This window comes from Rhinopithecus bieti, unplaced genomic scaffold, assembly GCF_001698545.2.
Source record: "Rhinopithecus bieti isolate Rb0 unplaced genomic scaffold, ASM169854v2 scaffold_30906, whole genome shotgun sequence".
NCBI classification, from domain to species: Eukaryota; Metazoa; Chordata; class Mammalia; order Primates; family Cercopithecidae; genus Rhinopithecus; species Rhinopithecus bieti.
In genome coordinates, this window is record NW_016813269.1 from 360,707 (window position 1) to 378,927 (window position 18,221).

Below are 18,221 nucleotides of genomic sequence, written 5' to 3' on the forward strand. Positions count from 1 at the left end.
GCACAGGGTCCTGGGTTTACCTAGGCCCAGAGCGGCCAGTGGACACTTGGTTCTGTGCCCACCTGCCTGCAGCTGCACTAGGACCAGCTCCTCCTACCAGGCACCTCCCCTGGACCTAGTTGCAGCATACTAGAACCACTTCCCTCGAAACACAAGGCACTGAGCAGCCTTCATAGAGCTATGCACTTTCTTTTACACCGGAGCTTCCAAATCACAGCCAACAACAGATGCTACAATTCCAACAGCTGCATTACACCCAGTCACTTTAAAGTCACACTAAAGTTACTGCCAACTCCCTCCTTGATCTGGGTTTTATTTTTGCTTTTTCTCATGGGCAGTCAGCACAGAGCTGAGCTTCTACCGGTCATCAGGGGTCAGTCCTTCCCATGACCAACCAGAGTTGAGCCTGAAAAGCAGGGGCCTGAGAGAAACAAATGCTTACTTCTGGCTTTTCCTCTTTCTCTTTAAAACCAAACTGTGACTGGCATATTGGACGCTGACATCCAGGACAAGGCACCCTGTTCTGGTTTCTTGAAGGAGAAAACCTGGGGTGTGTCATCCCAGCTGGGCTGTTTCTCTCAAGGAACTGCCCCCTTTCCATGGATCCTGTCTTAACAAGGATCAGCCGGTAAAAGATGCCTGTTGTAGCCATCTTCCTGTGTGCAGGGGCTGCTGCTTTCTAATGATCACCACGGGATGGAGAAAGGCAAAAGGAGACCCCAGCTAAATACACTCACTTTAAGGTGCATTTCTCAAGCTACCGCTATGGAAAGGGACACAGCTGTCTTCCTCACACTTAACACGGCCAAGATTTCTAATTACTAGCTGAACCCAAAGGTAGCACACAGCTGCCCATCAGAATAGCCTTTCATGGGCAAGAAGGCAACCGAGGACATGGGTTTGCATTTAGGAACCTCCAGGCTGTTGTCAGCATGACTGCTGCTCAGCTCGGACTCTGCCTCCAGGCAGCAGCAAGGGTGGCCCCTCCACAGCTTCTCACACAGCACCTGCACCAGGACTTGCCATCCCCCAGCTCCTGTCCACAGCAGAGCTGGGGAGTCTTCTGCAGCCCGCTCCTTTGTCAGGGCAGAGAATCAGAAAGCTGTTAATCTAATGAATCCACAGCTTCAGCTCAGCGGTTACAAGGAAGTTAATGATGATATATGAGAGGCAGGATCCTTGAGAAGGCCCCAGGCAGGGAGCTTTTAAAATCTCAGATTCATTTATGTATTAATATGTAAATGGAGCCTGTTCCATGCTTCTGGAAAACCACAAAACTACTGATTATTTTCATTGGCATCGCTTTCATTCTAATAGTCTCAGACTTATGTTAATTAAATAACTGGCCCATTGTTTGGTCTCAAAAAAAAAAAGAAGCTGTCGATCTCATCTATGGTACTCAAGTGTCCTAGGGAACCTCTCACCATGATATGGTCATTGTCCTTGGTCAGCCAGCAGCAGCTATACACATGGACATTTACTTCCCTTAAACTGAGAGTACCTTGGTTTTTGACTCTACAAGTTCTCTTCTTTATTATTTATTTCATGTAATTTATATTCTTATTTTAATGGGCCTATTGCAGTATGTATAATCATATAAGTGATCCCAAATCATATTAAGTAGTAACTATAAATTTTAAAGAAGCAATACTAGTTTCCTAACCTGTAAAGTAAAAGCTACATAATACCTACTTCATAGCACTGACTCAATGGCATGATAAACACACAGCATCTCACACAGTACCCTGCACATAGTAAGTGTTCAATACATGAGAGATCTGATCTGAGTTAAACATCACTAGTATGTTATTAATTCATGGCCAAAGCAGCATTATTGACATTACCATGGCAAGAACTTTAAATTTAATTATAATTTAGGACCTATTTGATTGCAAATTGGATTAGAGCCAGTTTATTGTACCAAATAAATTATGTTTGAACTATTTAAAATAAAACCATGCACACAAAGAGACATTAGAAAGAGAAGAGGGAGGAAAATATAATTCCAGGATGTAGATGAGTTAATTGCTGAAAATGAGCCCTAAATCTAGCTTTGTGTTTTCTGACAGCCAACGCAGAAACAAAATCATGTTAATCTGTGCAACTCATTGTTTGATAAGTGGAACATGTAGCTCATACAGAAGCGGAACTTTTTTCCCAACAATCAGATTTTAGGGTAGCTGCTCACACCAATCGCCCTACGAAGCACGTTAGGTGACAAACAGAAGGGCCGCACCTTTGCGAGCTATGTGCAAAGGCACACACGCAGATACCTTCTCTACAGAAATGTTTCACTTTATCCACATTCCATGGGAAGGGACCAGTGGGTGAGCCACCTGGAGACTTTTTTCACATAAGCTAAGGAGTATGGAGTTTAATGGATCCACTGTATTCCAAAACATAGAACAGCTTTCAGGTTTTGCGTCTGTGAAACAGCCTGGCCGGTGACTTCGCTGAGCGTGCAGGTTGGTCTTGGCCTTTTCCAGCAGCCTATATAGCCTGGAACCACAGCCCAGTAACCAGAGGGGCCTGCGGATGGGGAGGACATGGCTTCATCCTCGGGGATCTGCTTCCCAACACTTGTGACTAATCAAAGTTGACAGACTTCCCTGGGAAACCTGTAATTACCCTAAGAGGGGGAGGGCCAAATGCTAGCAAGATTTATTGGCTTTGATTAACAATAAGGTGTTTGTTTTTGTCGGTAATTAGAGTTGAATAGCAAGCTATAAAGAGTCCTCCAAGAAATTCTAAACAGTCTATAGCTAAAGGGTACTAAAGTGTGTTTGAATCTAACCATTCATCTTTGCAGACCTCCAGTGCAGGGAGGCCAGTGTTTGATCCCGCACACTCGAACAGGTCATCAGGGAGAAAATGGCCCTCTGTATTTTTAATGTCTGATGAGAAAAGACCTCCATGCAGCATGTGTGCGTCCACACATATGTGCAAATGGCACTTAGCATGTGCCATGCTGCTGGATGCTGGCGTGGGACATTGTAGTTCATGTAACTATAGCTCAACTCACCTTATTTAAATTGACCATTCAAAGGTCCATAACAGCTCGGGTGTTGGTAAGTACTCTGATATCCCTGCATCCTCATAATGATTAGGTAATTGATTCTTAGGTACTATGGCATGCTGGTTGGGTCGGTCCCTTGATGGTGGGAAGATGTTTGCCAAACTCATTCTGATTTATGGCTTTTTTCCCCAGCAGATCACTCTTGGATACAGGATTTTAAGAATTCAGATACAATTAATTAACTGCAAATTAATGCAGTTGAACTTCGTTTAAAATGCAGTTGACTAATACAAATGCAGTTGAACTTCATTTAAAAAACAGTATGGGCAAAGAATTGTCACCAGTATTTTTAAAAATAGAGTCAAGATGAGACAACTGTGTACACAGAGACAACTTGTCATCTTGCTTCACCAGGTCCTGGGTCAATAACATGGGATTTCCTCCCTACCCCAGGAAATGCGCATAACATTATTTCCACTCTCTGTTCCTACTCACATCATGACACACAATAGGTAGGGAAAGGCCAACTACCAAACCCCTCTAGAGGAATGGAAACAATTAAGACGGCACTAGATAAACCAAAACAACAACAAAAACATGCAGCCAAAAAAATGGATGAGTCCATGTCCTTCGCAGGGACGTGGATGAAGCTGGAAACAATCATTCACAGCAAACTAACATACGAATAGAAAACCAAACACTGCATGTTCTCACTCATAAGTGGGAGTTGAACACTGAGAACACATGGACACAGGGAGGGGAACATCAGACACTGGGGCCTGTTGTGGGGGTGAGGGACTAGGGGAGGGGATAGCATTAGGAGAAATACCTAATGTAGATCACAGGTTGATGGGTGCAGAAAACCACCATGGCATGTGTATACCTATGTAACAAACCTGCACGTCCTGCACATGTATCCCAGAACTTAAAGTACAATTTAAAAAAAAAAAAACAAAACAGCAAAACAGAACAAAGCAAAAGGTCATAAAATCAATTCAGTGGATGTGGACCAGCATTTTAAAAGTGAACACAATATAAACTCATTAAAAGGCATCACTCATAAACAAACAAACAAAAGTAAAGCCACAGATACGGCAAATGCTTGAGAAAAACAATTGCTTTTATACTCCTTCTTATACATTGACTTTACTCTCATAAAAACTAGAGTTAACAGTTGAGACCCCAGGCATCTTACTGTGTAGGTCATTAGGAAACCTTTACAATAAGTTTCCCCCAAGAACTAGATTTCCATTTAATTATGTTCTATTCAATCCAATATAAACTTTTCCACTGTTCTGCATGCTCTGGCCTCCTCAATTTAATTTTCTTTTAAGTTCTTAAGCAGTCATATCACAATCTTTCCTTCAGAGAAACATAAAACAGACATCTACTCTAGGAAAAAGAATAACCCTCAGGCCACAGTTTTAGCATTATCTGGCTTTCTGCCACTTGAGGCTTCCTGCAGGTGATCACAACCTGGGGCCAGCCACTCAACAACCCCTCCAGGAGGTTGCCTCGGACTCCCCCTAAGGCATGCTCTAAGGTTCTATGGTTAATTCATCCTAAAGAGAAGAATCGCTGCATGCAAAGACTCTCATCCACAGCTGTTAATTCTTCAAAACTAAGACACTAAATTCTACATTCAGAAAGTCGGACTTTAGAACTGGCAGAAAAGGAAATGGAAAGTCAATAGTATAAAGACCCATCCCATTATGTGAATAATAGACTTGGAGTGAATCAAAGATCATGCTCAACCCGGAAAGAAGTACAACGAAATAAGGACATCCTGAGAAGAACCTCTTCTCTCTACTCTGTTGGCTTTAGGAATAGATGTGCACATCAAATTAACATTTCAACTCTCCAAACCAATCAGTGCAGTAATCTCGTGGGGTCCCTGAGGGTTGGGACCCTAGTGTACTGACCTGGGTCCTTTATTGCAGAAGCAGCAAAGGCACAGAGCAGCACTGTTTTAGAACTTACAGAATTCAAGTGAAAAATCTGTATTCAAAAAAGGATTGAAAGAAAACAGGACGACACAGAGTCTGATACTTACTTGTGGCCCAGCTCATGGGCGATGGTAAAGGCCAAATTGAGACCATTGTCTTCGGCAAGCACACACTTCCTCTTAGCACTGCACACACCTCCTAAGTAAGCAATTCCTGCAGCAGAGACACAAAACACATCCTCTTCAGAACGTGGGAGGCCCTGGTCTCGCCAGGCAAGTCCGCACGGTCAACATCACGCACGGTCAAAGTCACACACAATTAAGGCAGGCACACTGGGACAATGCTGACTATGAGTCTCAGCCCATATGGGAAGGGTTTGTGAATGATGCTTTTGTGTTCACCCAACAAAAACAATAACCACGGCAAGCATCCATCAGGCATCTAATACGCGTCGGGGGTATGCTGAGTAGTGTACTCATAGCACCTAACTTAATCCTCATGACCCAGGATGAGGGAAACTGAGGTTTGGAAAGGAAAGGTAACTCTCTCAAGGTCACCTGGATGGGCACCCAGTGCTGGGATCCTACACCAGATCTGTCTAACTTCAGTGCCCAGGGCTGGGACCAAGTGAGGCCAGCCAAGCAAGGTGCCCAGGGTACAAGGTTTAAGAGGCCCTGAGTCTCAGGCAATGCCCCTATGCCCGCACACCCTGAGAGGGAGGAAGCGCCTCCTCACACTGCACATCCCGGGCGTGAGCCGGGGTCTGTGCTGGGTCTCATGGACAGCAAGCCCCGGAAGGCTGTGCAGAATGTTCTGAAAATGCTTCAGGAGCCCTTGAGAGAGGAAGACCCAGAGAAAATGGAGCCAGCGCTGGGAGAGCCAGGGCCTTGATGTCCTCAGTGAGGACTAGCCCATGAGCCAAATGTGTGTCTCCACACACACGTGCTTGCCCCTAAGAACCTCACTCTAAGACAGGAATTCCGAACCATACACACCAGGAGAAATGCAACGCAGGGCAGTGGAGGCTGCGTCCCAAGGATGGGCGGTGTTGGTGGGACAGCAGGCCAGCCACTGCAGGAGCGGCAGGCGTTTTCCAGGGGAGGAAGGTGGCTCTGGCAAAGGGACGCGTGGGATGACACGGGGCCCTTGCATGCCAGCCCCTCTGGGGAATGCTGGGAGGGTGGCCACAGCAGGGGTGGGGAGGGCAAGCCCATGCTGGCCACACTTCTGGGCTCCCCACCACAGCACTCCCTGCACCCAGGAAAGACATGTCTCACCCCGCAGGGACTGCAGGGCTTCTCAACAGGGCCTGCTAGGAAACCTGACATCTGCCCTCCCATGGGCGTTTAACCCCGAGGGCAGTTCCTCGATATGCCCCTGTGTGATATACAAGCGGATGGTGGAATGGGGTGGCTGTAGGAGCTCAGTACTCCCCTGGCTGTGCTGTCACATTGGGCGTGGGTGGGCAGCGGCTCTGCTGGCATAGCACCATGGGGTGGATGGAGGCTAAACACAGCTGGACTCTGCCCATCAGCCCCATGCCCTGGATGGGCTGTGACCACCCAAGGAAGGAGCACCTGCTCTCCACCACGGGCTGTCCCTCTATCGAGCTGCACACTGCTCCATTCCAAGGGCTCCTTCCATGAACTTGCCTGAGATGTCTCAGGAGGGAAGGAGTTGGCAGAGGGCAGGGGAGAATGGGACAGGGGAACCATTTCATTAAAAACGACCCTTCCTCCCTGCTCCCAAAGAGCTAAACCAGCATCCTCTTCGCTGATGTCCAAATCAAACTGGTGCGGAGCTCAGCCACACACAGGGTGGGCCCTCTGATGTGGTGTGGTTCTGTGTTCCCACCCAAATCTCATCTCAATTTGTAATCCCCATGTGCCAGGGAGGGACCTGTTGGGAAGTGATTGGATCATGGGAACAGTTTCCCCCATGCTGTTCTTGGGATAGTGAGTTAGTTCTCATGAGAGATGATGGTTTTAGGAGTGTTTGGCAGTTATTTCCCCCCCTCTCTCCAGCTGCACTGTGAAGAAGGCGCCTGCTTCCCTTTCCCCTTCAGCCATGATTGTAAGTTTCCTGAGGCCTCCCCAGCTACGTAGAACTGAGAGTCAATTAAACCTCTTTCCTTTATAAACTACCCAGTCTCAGGTAGTATCTTTATAGCAGCGTGAAAAAGGACTAATACATCCTCCTTCCTCGTCCTCTCCACGAGGCACAGAGGGAGCTCACATTGCCTGGCTCCACAGAGGTGTGGCTCCAGGGCTCATGTTCCACACACTGGGCCCAGGTACCTCACTGTGGGTCTATTTTTATTTGGAAACATGCAATGTGCTTAGTTAAAAATAAATAAAAGACAAATTAAATGTTATTTTGCCTCAAGATGCTTTTGTGGCCACGTGGATGTCACAACCCAGCAACGCAGACTATTGAAAAGAACACCACCACAACCAGAAAGGATGCAATGTGGTTTCTCAGTACCTTCAAGGTCATTATTCTGGTTTTGTTTAAAAATGTTTTGTGGGTTGCTTTTACAAGTCTACCCGTGAGTAGGTGGAATGCTGCTACATAGCCCTGAAGGTATGTGCACGCGGCCCACGTGGGTGCATGCACACGCTCAGACACACACCCAGCAGTGCCCACCCAGCCCTGGCTGCAGCCTCTCTGGGTCAACGAATCAATTAGAAACAATCAGATCTGCACACCCTGGAGAAGTTGCCTGGTGAAAGGGGAAGGGAGACAGAGTAAGGCCAGATGTGTTGAGCTTGCTGTCCTGAGTGTGCCCGCCATGGGCTCTGATGCAGAACTGGCAGACCTCACATGCCACACAAACACTTCCCCCTGGCCTCAGCCACACTCAGCATTCGGAGGAGGCAGCCCTGACTTTCCACTCTAATTAGGTAACGTGCAATGCTAGAGGAACAGTGAAGCAAGGAGCCTTCCAATAATTGCATTTTAATTTTTCCAAGGTGCAGATGATTTTTTTTTTAACTGGAAAACAAAGAATCAGTTTATTTACAAGAAATGCTCTTGCACAAAGGTGGATTAAGGTCTAATGCTTTTAATGATTTATTCCAATCGTGACCAGCCTGGTCATAAAACTGAGCAAGGAAAAACACATAAAAGAAACAGCTCCTGACAACAGAGCACAAGAGCTGTGTGTTTATGAGATGAGGTGGAAATGCTTAGAATGCACAAAACAAAGTCTGGAGAAAATCCCAGGTTGTTGTAAAATAAGAGCTATGGGGGAATAAACGGTAATTAAGTCATCCAGCTTCAGCAGAAAACAAAGCCCACCACTATTCCATGTTACTAAAAAGAAACTGCAGTCTAGGGAAGACAGAGCCCTGGAGACTCAGAGATGCCCCCACCATCTCAGGCTGCAGAAGGCACCAAGCTAGAAAACCCACCAAATCCTCATGCTGGTGCTTGTCAAGAAATGAGGAAAAACTAGTTTTCTCTGTATTGATTTATTAAAAACTGCGGTCTGTGACACTACAGTTTAGCAGTCAGTACACTGCTAACTTCAGTGCTGATGCTGTGGAACCTTCCAAGGTAATCGGAATTCCCTTAGGCTGAGGTGAGGCTTTTAGACCCTGCAGTGGTGCTTTCACTGGCTTTCACATCCAGCCTTCTATGATTTAAAATTCTCCACAGATCACAGAACTTATTTAAAACTTTTTAAAAACATCAATTCCACATGTTTGCATAGTTTCTTGTAACAAAAGGGAGGCAGAAAGGCAACTGGAATTTATTAGTTGTGCCTCTAAATGGGCAAGACTGCTCGAACACTCAACCCTCCCTTGCTTGGCGAGTATGACTGGTCCCATTTTATAGATGGGGAAACAGAGGCTCTACTACACCCCTGACAACAAGTGTGTGCTTGTGTCCTAAATGGTGGCTCACTCCAACTCTACTATACCCCTGACAACAAACACACTCTTAAAAATATCTGAAACACAGAGGGTAAAAATGAAGGGGTGTGGGTCAGGCGCGGTGGCTCACACCTGTAATCCCAGCACTTTGGGAAGCTGAGCTGGGAAGATCGCCTGAGGTCAGGGGTTTGAGACCAGCCTGGCCAACATGGTGAAACCCCGTCTCTACTAAAAATACAAAACTGGTGGGGTGTGGTGGTGACACCTGTAATCCCAGCACTTTGGGAGGCCGAGGTGGGCAGATTGCAAGGTCAGGAGATCGGCTAACGCGGTGAAATCCCGTCTCTACTAAAAATACAAAAAATTAGCTGGGTGTGGTGGCAGGTGCCTGTACTCCCAGCTACTCAGGAGACTGAGGCAGGAGAATGGCATGAACCCGGGAGGTGCAGCTTGTAGTGAGCTGAGATCGCACCACTGCACTCCAGCCTGAGTGACAGAGCAAGACACTTTCTAAAACAAAACAAAAACAAGACAAAAAAAAACCATCCAAATTAGCCAGGCATGGTGGCAGGTCCCTAGAGTCCCAGCTACCCCAGAGGCTGAGGCAGGAGAATCACTTGAACACGGGAGGTAGAGGTCCCAGTGAGCTGAGATCCATCACTGCACTCCAGCCTGCGTGACACAGCAAGATTCTGTCTCAAAAAAAAAAAAAAAGGAGGGGTATAATGAGTTCTTCTGAAACCTGGAGCAGCTCATTTAATTTATCCAGAGAAGAGTCTCCCATCCACTAGTTCTGTGACCCATCTTCCCAGCCATGCCAGCGCAACACAGGTGCTCATCTGTCTTCTTTCTCTTCCTTTTCTCAGTAGAAGCATAATTTTTTGGAGAAAACTGGGTGAAGAGGCTTAATTAGTTTCTTTTTCAGTAGAAAACTACATGATATAAGCTCGTAACTCTTTATCTTGGGGCTGATCACTCAATCCTCTCTAGATTGAAGGAATAAACAACAAACAACTGTATAAACTCTGGTTGATGCAGTAAGTTGCTGCATATAAGCCATCTGCAGCTGGTGGCCTTGCTGCCCATTAGTCCAACCTTACAGGGTCTGCCTTTGAGAGAGATGGCTCCATTTTTCCCACCAACTGCTCAACTACCAAACACTGTCACAGTTATTGCTGGAACATCAAGCTGTCAGTCACAAGAAAGCAACTGGCATCTGTCCATACACCAACCATAGTCACGGATATTGAATTGCAGATTCAGGCTCACTGACAAGTCCTTGTGTTCTTGCAAACCTCAGTGGATATGGGTGTGATCTGAACGGGTGAACAGCATTCAGGAGCAAATGTCTTAGAGTCTAGGATGTGACAAAGGAAAACTAACTACAAAGGAATAATAAAGTTGGACCCCTACTTCACACCACATTTAAAATATAAGTCAAAATGAATTAAAGAGCTAAATGTGAGCGCTAAAACTATAAAACTCTTAGAAGAAAACTAAGATGGAAATCTTCCTGACCTTGGTGTAGACAAAGCCTTCTTAGCTATAACATCAAAAACACAAGTGGGGGTGGGAAAATCCTAACCTCTTGCAACAGAAGAGTGGCTGAGGGGGAAGGGGCTGGGATTGAGGTGGGGAGTCACCTTCATTTCTACTGCCAGCCCAAGCAATGAATATGCTGGCACATTCTCCGAGGAAGCCTTCCAGATTTTCCCCTTGGCAATTATGGTTTTCTGTGGACTGGGAGTCATCCAGCAGTTATGACCTTGCAGGCTAACTCTGTGTTGGTTTGTGTGTTATAATGCCATGTGAGCTGTTGCTTTGTGATGGGGTTTCTTGGTTATGGGTCACAGTCAGGAAAGGCTACTTCTGGGCCTTGCTCCCTAGGGTTAATGAGACCACAGCTTAGGACACAGATGTCCTTGGCTTCGGTTTCTCAGGCATCTCCAGGATCCTGGACTTTGGGAGGAGATGCTGTCTCTGGTAAGAGAATCACACGAGTTCCCACAGATGACTCGAGGGTCCCTGGGCTGGAGGAGTCACTCCTACAAGATAACATATTCATGTGTTCTGTGAGTTAAGGGTAAGTGGAGGAATAAACTGGCCCTGGGATTTACAAGTTAGAATCAAAAAGTTTATGCCAACAGTTTGCTCTAGAAACCAAAACACGCCGGGAGGGGGAAGGAAGGAGAAATGCATAAGTGGTGATGTTCAAAAGGCCACAGCCAACTTGAGCCAAGTGCATGGAGATATCATGCAGACTACCCAGAGAAGATGACGCTCATGTCAGCAGGACCTGTCACATGGGAGGGGTTCTCCAGGGAGCAATGTAACATTTGTCAAATCACAGTGTGCCTCTCTTCGGAGAACCCCACAGAGTCTCAGGGGCTTCTGAAACAGGCCCTGATGCCCACCAGAAATGGTCCCAGGCAGGTTCACCTCAGGACATCAGAGGAGCCTTGAAAATCTCTTATCTTCACAAACCCTTTGTCAAGTGTTTCCTGACTGCCTGTATGTGACCGGCCTCGTGCCGGGCAGAGTCTAAGCTGAGCAGGCGCAGGCCTAGGGGAAGCAGCCTCCAGGCCACTGCAGCAAGAGGACAAAGCAGCCGGCAGAAGGATGAGCAGGGATGTTCCAAGCCAAGCACCAGGGCCTGAAGGGTGGGTGATCGGGTCTCTGAAAGACAGCTGCGCCAGTGACCCAGCCCAGATCTGGCCTCTCCAGAGGGCAAACAAGTGGAAACTGGAGAGGAAGCTCCACACTGAGCCGTGCACTCACTGATCCCTGTTCCTCCCTCTGGGTTACCTGTCACAGCTGAGAGCCCCTCACCGAGCCACACCCTCATTCTGACTACTGTCTTGGCAAACTTTCCCGGACCACGGGTGGCTCCCTATGTGGGGAGCACCTGCAGGCAGCACCGTGAATGTAGCAGGTGATGAGCGTCTTTGAGTTCCCTTTCAGGAGACCTCTGGACCTCTGCAGGTACTCCCTGGCCACCAGAGAAGAACCCTGTCTTCCAGCATTTGGCTGCAGGAAACACAACCCCCTGACCAGCCTGCTGGATGGCTGTACCTCAGCAGCACTGCACCGTCACCTGTGTGCAGGTTTTGGTGTGTGCACACGTGAGTGTATGTCTGTAGACGCGGGCATGGCCAGGACAGCCTTCCCCTAACTGGAAGCATGAGGCTGATGCCCACACTCACTCCTACAGCAATGGACCCTAGTGAATTTTGAAAGCTATAACACACTCACATTCTCTATCAACTGCACTGCTTGGCATTTACTTTGGTCAATAATTTTAAAATGAACTTGGCTTAGTCCCACTTCAATGACAGCTTTCAGCCTCCTCTATCTTCTCTCACTGTAAATGTTTCCCCTTTGCTGGTGGGTTAGAATGCCCTCCCTCTCCCTAGGGACAGCTGGGGTTTTAGGTGGGGATAAGGCTGAGAAGAAGTGTGATACGTTTTGGCTAAAAATAATCTTCTCCATGTGGGGAATGGGACAACTAAGTCTTCCATGGGGTCAGATATCCCCCAAGGGAATCTGGGAATGAATCGAATCTCCCTTCGGAGTTTCAAATGCAACCTGGAAGGAGGGGCACATTCCTGACTCAGCCTTCCCAAGGCAGCTGTCTGAGGTGTGTGCCTAGAATCATAATCTTTCTCAACATTTCTGTTTGAATCACATTTATTAGAGTAGCCACAGGCAGGGCCATGAGTGAAGGCTGCTAAACTGAGATGACAGCCAGAGCCAGGAAGAAGGCAGAGTAGGGGCTGGTAAGAGCAACCACATGCATTTTAATCATGCTCACTGTTATGAGCTAAACTGTGTCCCCTTGAAATTCAGAGGTTGAAGCCCTAATCTTCAATGTCACTGTATTTGCAGACAGGGCCTTCAGGGAGGTAATGAAGGTTAAATGAGGTCAGCAAGGTGGGGCCCTGATCCAACAGGTCTGGTGTCCTTATAAAAAGAAGAGACACTAAAGGTATTTCTCCCTCCCTTTCTCTTTCCCTCTCTCCAAGTGAGCACAAGAGGGCAGGTGAGGACACAGTGAGAAGGCAGCTGTCGACAAGCCAGGAAAGAGATTCCTTATCCCAAACCAGTCCTACTGGCACTGCGGAGTTCCAGCTTCCAGACCCGTGAGGAATAACTGTCTGCTGTGTAAGCCGCCCAGTCTGCAGTATTCTGTAAGAGGAGCTCTAAACAGGCTAATACACCCAGAGTGCACCCTGGGTCCCCACAGAAGTACCTGGGTCCCCTTGCTCACACAGGTAACTGACAAGCGTGGTGACCACCAGAACTCACCATGCTCATTTGCCACACAGCACTGCAGCCACCTAACGCGCCATGGGGTTGGCCTTGATGTTCACAGCATGGTTTAATAACAAAGAATCGACCTGGAAAGCGGTAGGAGCGTCAGGTTGAACTAGTTACAAAAATGCTTGGTAGAGAAGAATGAAAAATATGGTGGAGTGGGGGTGTTCTGTATTTAAAATCATGTAACACCTTAGCCAGCTGCACCTGTAGGCAGAGAAGTGCCATCCCTCAGTCATTTAACAATGGGGTACCTTGCAAGTTACAGCCAGGGATGTCCATCAGGAGACACTAGGGCACCGGGACGGGAGGTGAAAGAATCACGACAACATGCGTGTGAGTGATGTGAACCCATTGCTCACATCATCGGCCATTTCTATTTGCAGGAGACTCCCCAGAAGTCCCCAGGCCTTGTGAGATGTTCTAAAAACACTCAAACACAGCCTTGGAGGGAGGAGCCAGTTTTAAAAGACTCTTACAAAAGTAACATACTGCTCGGTCTGAAGAATCGGAGGCTAAAATCATCTCTTCAAGTCCCCAGAAAATCCCAAAGAACTCCAGGGGAAGGTGGTGATGGGCCAGAGAGCTCTGGAAGCTTCCAGGTCTGTTGCGAGCCACACTTGGCACAGAGCAGGCTCTTCCAGGTCTGTCGGGAACCCATGAGCCTCCCCTGGCACACAGTAGGCTCACAAAAAAGGAGCACTGCTGCTGGTTCTGCTTAGCAAATCTTAAGGCAAACCAAGCGGCAACAGGTATTCTGGGTGTGCAGAACCAAATGCAGCAAGCCAGAAACATGTGCTGCTTTTTCTTTTTACCTTGACTCATTCACAAATCACAAATGCACAAGGCCAGAAGACAGAAGGTGCTCATCACTACAAAAGCCCAGGAAGTGGGTACCGGTGCAGAGGGAAGGGGCTGTGGCTGGGACGGGGACCACCTACAGGGCTGATAGACTCTACTGCTTGACCAGGATGCTGGCCACAAGGATATCTGCCTTATAATAACTCATTTAGAGATAAAAGAGTCAGGTCAGGGTTACCCCAGAGGGACTAGTGACCAGAAGGGGGATGAAGAGGACCTGTCTGGCGGCTGATACTGTCTTGTTTCTAGATCCAGGTCATCACTAACCATTACACAAAGCTCATCAGTTTACAAATATTCATTGAACGGTACACTTAGATATACTATCTATATGTAAATTATGCCTCAATTATAATTTAAAAGATAACAAACGAATACACACATGCATGTGAAATAGAAAGAGAAGATGGCCTTGGTTTAAGAATCTGGGAAGAGTCAAGGTCACTGGACAATTTAGATAAGGGTATGTCTTCGGTATATCCAAGGGTCATGGGTTGATGAAGCCTCAGTGGTATGTATTAGTCAAAATCTGCTTTCATCTGCAACACCAGGCTTTACCTGTATTACTTGTATTTCTCGGACCATATGAGCCATTTCTAATTTACCTTTACTGCCTTGCAAGGACTCTTCCAATGGTACATTCTTGAGGCTTGCCTGAAACAACCTTGAAAAACAGCTTCACTCCCTCTCATAGCTGTACTTCTGAAGGATGAATAAAATGCAAGGCCATGCGTGGAAATATTTGCCAAGTTAGAAAAAAAAAAAAAAAAAAAGGAAGAAACAAAGAAAGAAAAGCATTCTCAAAACAAGTAACCACACTTCTTGCTAAATGCTTAGCCCAGCAAAGCCCATTCTTTGGGGGATGAAATGTGGACTTTTAGTGAAACCTTGGGACAAGGGTAAGCACTTCCAGTCTGCACATTGTTCTAGACACCTCTCGGGGCCCTGCTCATGGGCTGTGCACAAAGGTCAGCCCAGGTCTCACAGCAGCTCTGGGCACCAGCTCCCGAACACCAGCTTCTGAGTTCAAGTCCATAAATCACTCCCTGGCAGGGCACCACAGCCCCTCCACTAAAGAAGTAACCCAAACATGAGAAGCCAGCCATCATTTGGGTGTTGACTCAACAGTCATGAACTCAAGTCAAACTACCATGACAAGCCCTCCCTTCTGATGGCCCAGGGAAAGCCCTAGGACAATCTCTGCCTTCGCTGACAGGATGCAAAAATGACGGCATTCCATTTTATTACAAAAAAAAAAAAAAAAAGCCTCTTAGAAAAGAATGTTGAGAGCCACACCATGAAGTCAAGTGGACGCTAAGATTACAAAGAGGAAACAGTTGACTCATGGCAGAATCAGTGGCAGGCAAGGAAGAGGGCCAGCCTCAGAATTATCGCTAGTGTGGCAGAAAGTGGATGGTACAAAGTCTCAGGCCCCATCTTCAGGGTGAAGTTATGTCCCTGCTCCATGCTTATGGAGGCGGCTCATTACCTGTAGGCTACATTGGGTTTCAGCATCATCTCAGACTACGGAAATAGCATGCATGTCAGTGTCTGTCTTTAAAATGTCAAAGGCCGAGAAAAACAAATGTTCTTTACCTTTTAAGCAATTTCATACATTTCCAGGTTGCTTCTATGCCTCTGTGGTGGTCCGCCCCCTGTGTCCTCAGAGCCAGGGGCTCCTGTTTGAACTCTGCTATGGCATTCCCCTGAGGCTGGTCAGCCTGGCTGTCCGATACCCCCCCAAGTCTCAGTCCACACCAATGGGACTCACCACCCCAAACTAAGCCTTCAAGTTTTGTTCAAAAGCTTGCAGTCCTAGTCAACCTCTCTCTTCCCTTCTCCCGCCCAATCTTAGTAATCATCAAGTCCTGCCATTTCCTGCTACTCACAGACTCTGGGATTTCTTTCTTTCTCACTGGTCCCAAGCCCAGGCCTTTGTCATCACCTTAAGCATCATTTGGAAATCTCTGTAGGCATCAGTTTACTTGCCTCTCCCCACTCCAATTAGTCCTAAAGCGTCTGGACTCGAGTGCCTCCTCTCCACTGATTCTCCCCGATCCTGCCCAGAAACACCCCTCCAGGTGCCCAGGTGCCCAGGGCCCATCGCGATTCCTCTGCTGCAGCATGAGCCAGTCAGGTCCTATGAACAAATCTTATGCTAGGCCTCTCTAGGCCAGCTTCCATAACAATTCAACTTACACAGCACAGTGTGGCTTAAACACATCATCAATAAGTTCTGCAAATGAATGAATGCATAGCAGACCTGCCAACCTCATCGTCATAAAACACCATCCTCTGCTGCTTAAGAAGTGGGCTAGAGGCCAGGTGCAGTGGCTCATGCCTGTAATCCCAGCACTTTGGGAGGCGAGGTGGGCAAGTCACGAGGTCAGGAGATCGAGACCATCCTGGCTAACTACGTGGTGAAACCCCGTCTCTACTAAAAATACAAAAGAAAATTAGCCAGGTATGGTGGCGGGCGCCTGTAGTCCCAGCTCACGGGAGGCTGAGGCAGGAGAATGGCCTGAACCCAGGAGGTGGAGCTTGCAGTGAGCAGAGATGGCGCCACTGCACTCCAGCCTGGGTGACAGAGAGAGGCTCCATCTAAAGAAAGAAAGAAAGAAGAGGGCTGGAAGAGGGAGGAGTAAGTAATAAGGCGGCGGCTGCTAAACACTAACATTTGTCAGACACTTACTATGTGTGTACCAGGCCCTGTGCTAAAGATTCCCACGCATGATCTCATTTTATCCACACCACCACTTGGTGAGGTACATACTGTTATTATCCTTGCAGTACTACTGATGAGGAAACTAAGACTCTGAGAAGTCAACAACTCATCCGAGGTCAAACAGAGAATGAGGGGTGGAGCTGGGATTCAATCTCAGGTCTTCAGGGCCAGAGGTCCTGCCCTAAAGCACTGCATCAGAGGCTGCAAGCTGGCAGCCACAGAAGGATTTCAACTGCAGGAATGTTTTATTTGGCCCATTTAGGATTTAAATGAACATTTTAATCAGTCACCAACAATTAAAAATTAGAAGAGCCAGTTGGGCGCAGTGGCTCATGCCTGTAATCCCAGCACCATGGGAGGCCAAGGCAGGTGGATTACTCGAGGTCAGGAGTTTGAGACCAGCCTAGCCAACATGGTGAAACCCTGTCTCTACTAAAAATACAAAAATTGGCCGGGCGCGGTGGCTCACGCCTGTAATCCCAGTACTTTGGGCGGCAGAGATGGGCGGATCACGGGGTCAGGAGATTGAGACCATCCTGGCTAACACAGTGAAACCCTGTCTCTACTAAAAATACAAAAAATTAGCCGGGTGTGGTGGCGGGTGCCGGTAGTCCCAGCTACTTGGGAGGCTGAGGCAGGAGAATGGCGTGAACCTGGGAGGTAGAATTTGCAGTGAGCCGAGATCGTGTGACTGCACTCCAGCCTGGGTGACAGCGAGACTCCGTCCCAAATAAATAAATAAATTAATTAATTAATTTAAAAAGATACAAAAATTAGCGGGGTATGGTGGCCTGTGCCTGTAATCCCAGCTACCTGGGAAACTGGAGAATCGGTTGAACCCGGGAGGTGGAGGTTGCAGTGATTCGAGACTGTGCCACTTCACTCCAGCCTGGGCAACAGAACAAGACATCATCTCAAAAAAAAAAAAAAAAAAAAAAGTTAGAAGAGCTTACATAAAATGCAAATTGCCTGACTTCTAAAAATACTGAGTAAGTGGAAAATGACAGACTGTTCAATAAATGGCACTGGGACTACAGGTGTCCACAGAGAGATGAATGAATTAAACTCTCAACCTCATGCCAGACACAGAAACAAACTCTAAATAGATGAAATACACAAGCATGGAAACAACTTCGAATCTGTCAGAAGAAAATGTAGTGGGATGTCTTTATGTTCCCAGAGTAGTAAAGATTTTTTAAAACAAGAAACAGGAAGTGAAAATCATAACAAAAAAGATTGAGCTATTTAGCTAAATCCATACTGAAAACTTCTATGTGACAAAAGGTACCATAAACAAAGTTAAAGACGAAGAAAACACACAATGAAGACATTTTCAATTCCTAAAACCAAAGATTTAAAAAGATATCCAACTTACCTGGGCAGAGAACTGAGAAATAAAATCACAAGAAGACATCAATTCACACCCGGCATGTGGACAAAACATAGAAAATTCTGGCAATAACCAGCAAGGTTATCAGGAT

The 18,221-nt window shown here is 47.0% G+C and overlaps 1 protein-coding gene across 1 annotated transcript in view; it reads right to left on the reverse strand.

Annotated features, from left to right (window-relative positions):
* The window catches only part of ADAMTS17 (ADAM metallopeptidase with thrombospondin type 1 motif 17), a 371,310-nt gene that overhangs the window by 224,566 nt on the left and 128,523 nt on the right, over positions 1–18,221 (reverse strand). Inside the window, 1 exon segment of the mRNA XM_017847918.1 lies at positions 5,070–5,175. Coding sequence (XP_017703407.1) covers positions 5,070–5,175 — 106 coding nt within the window.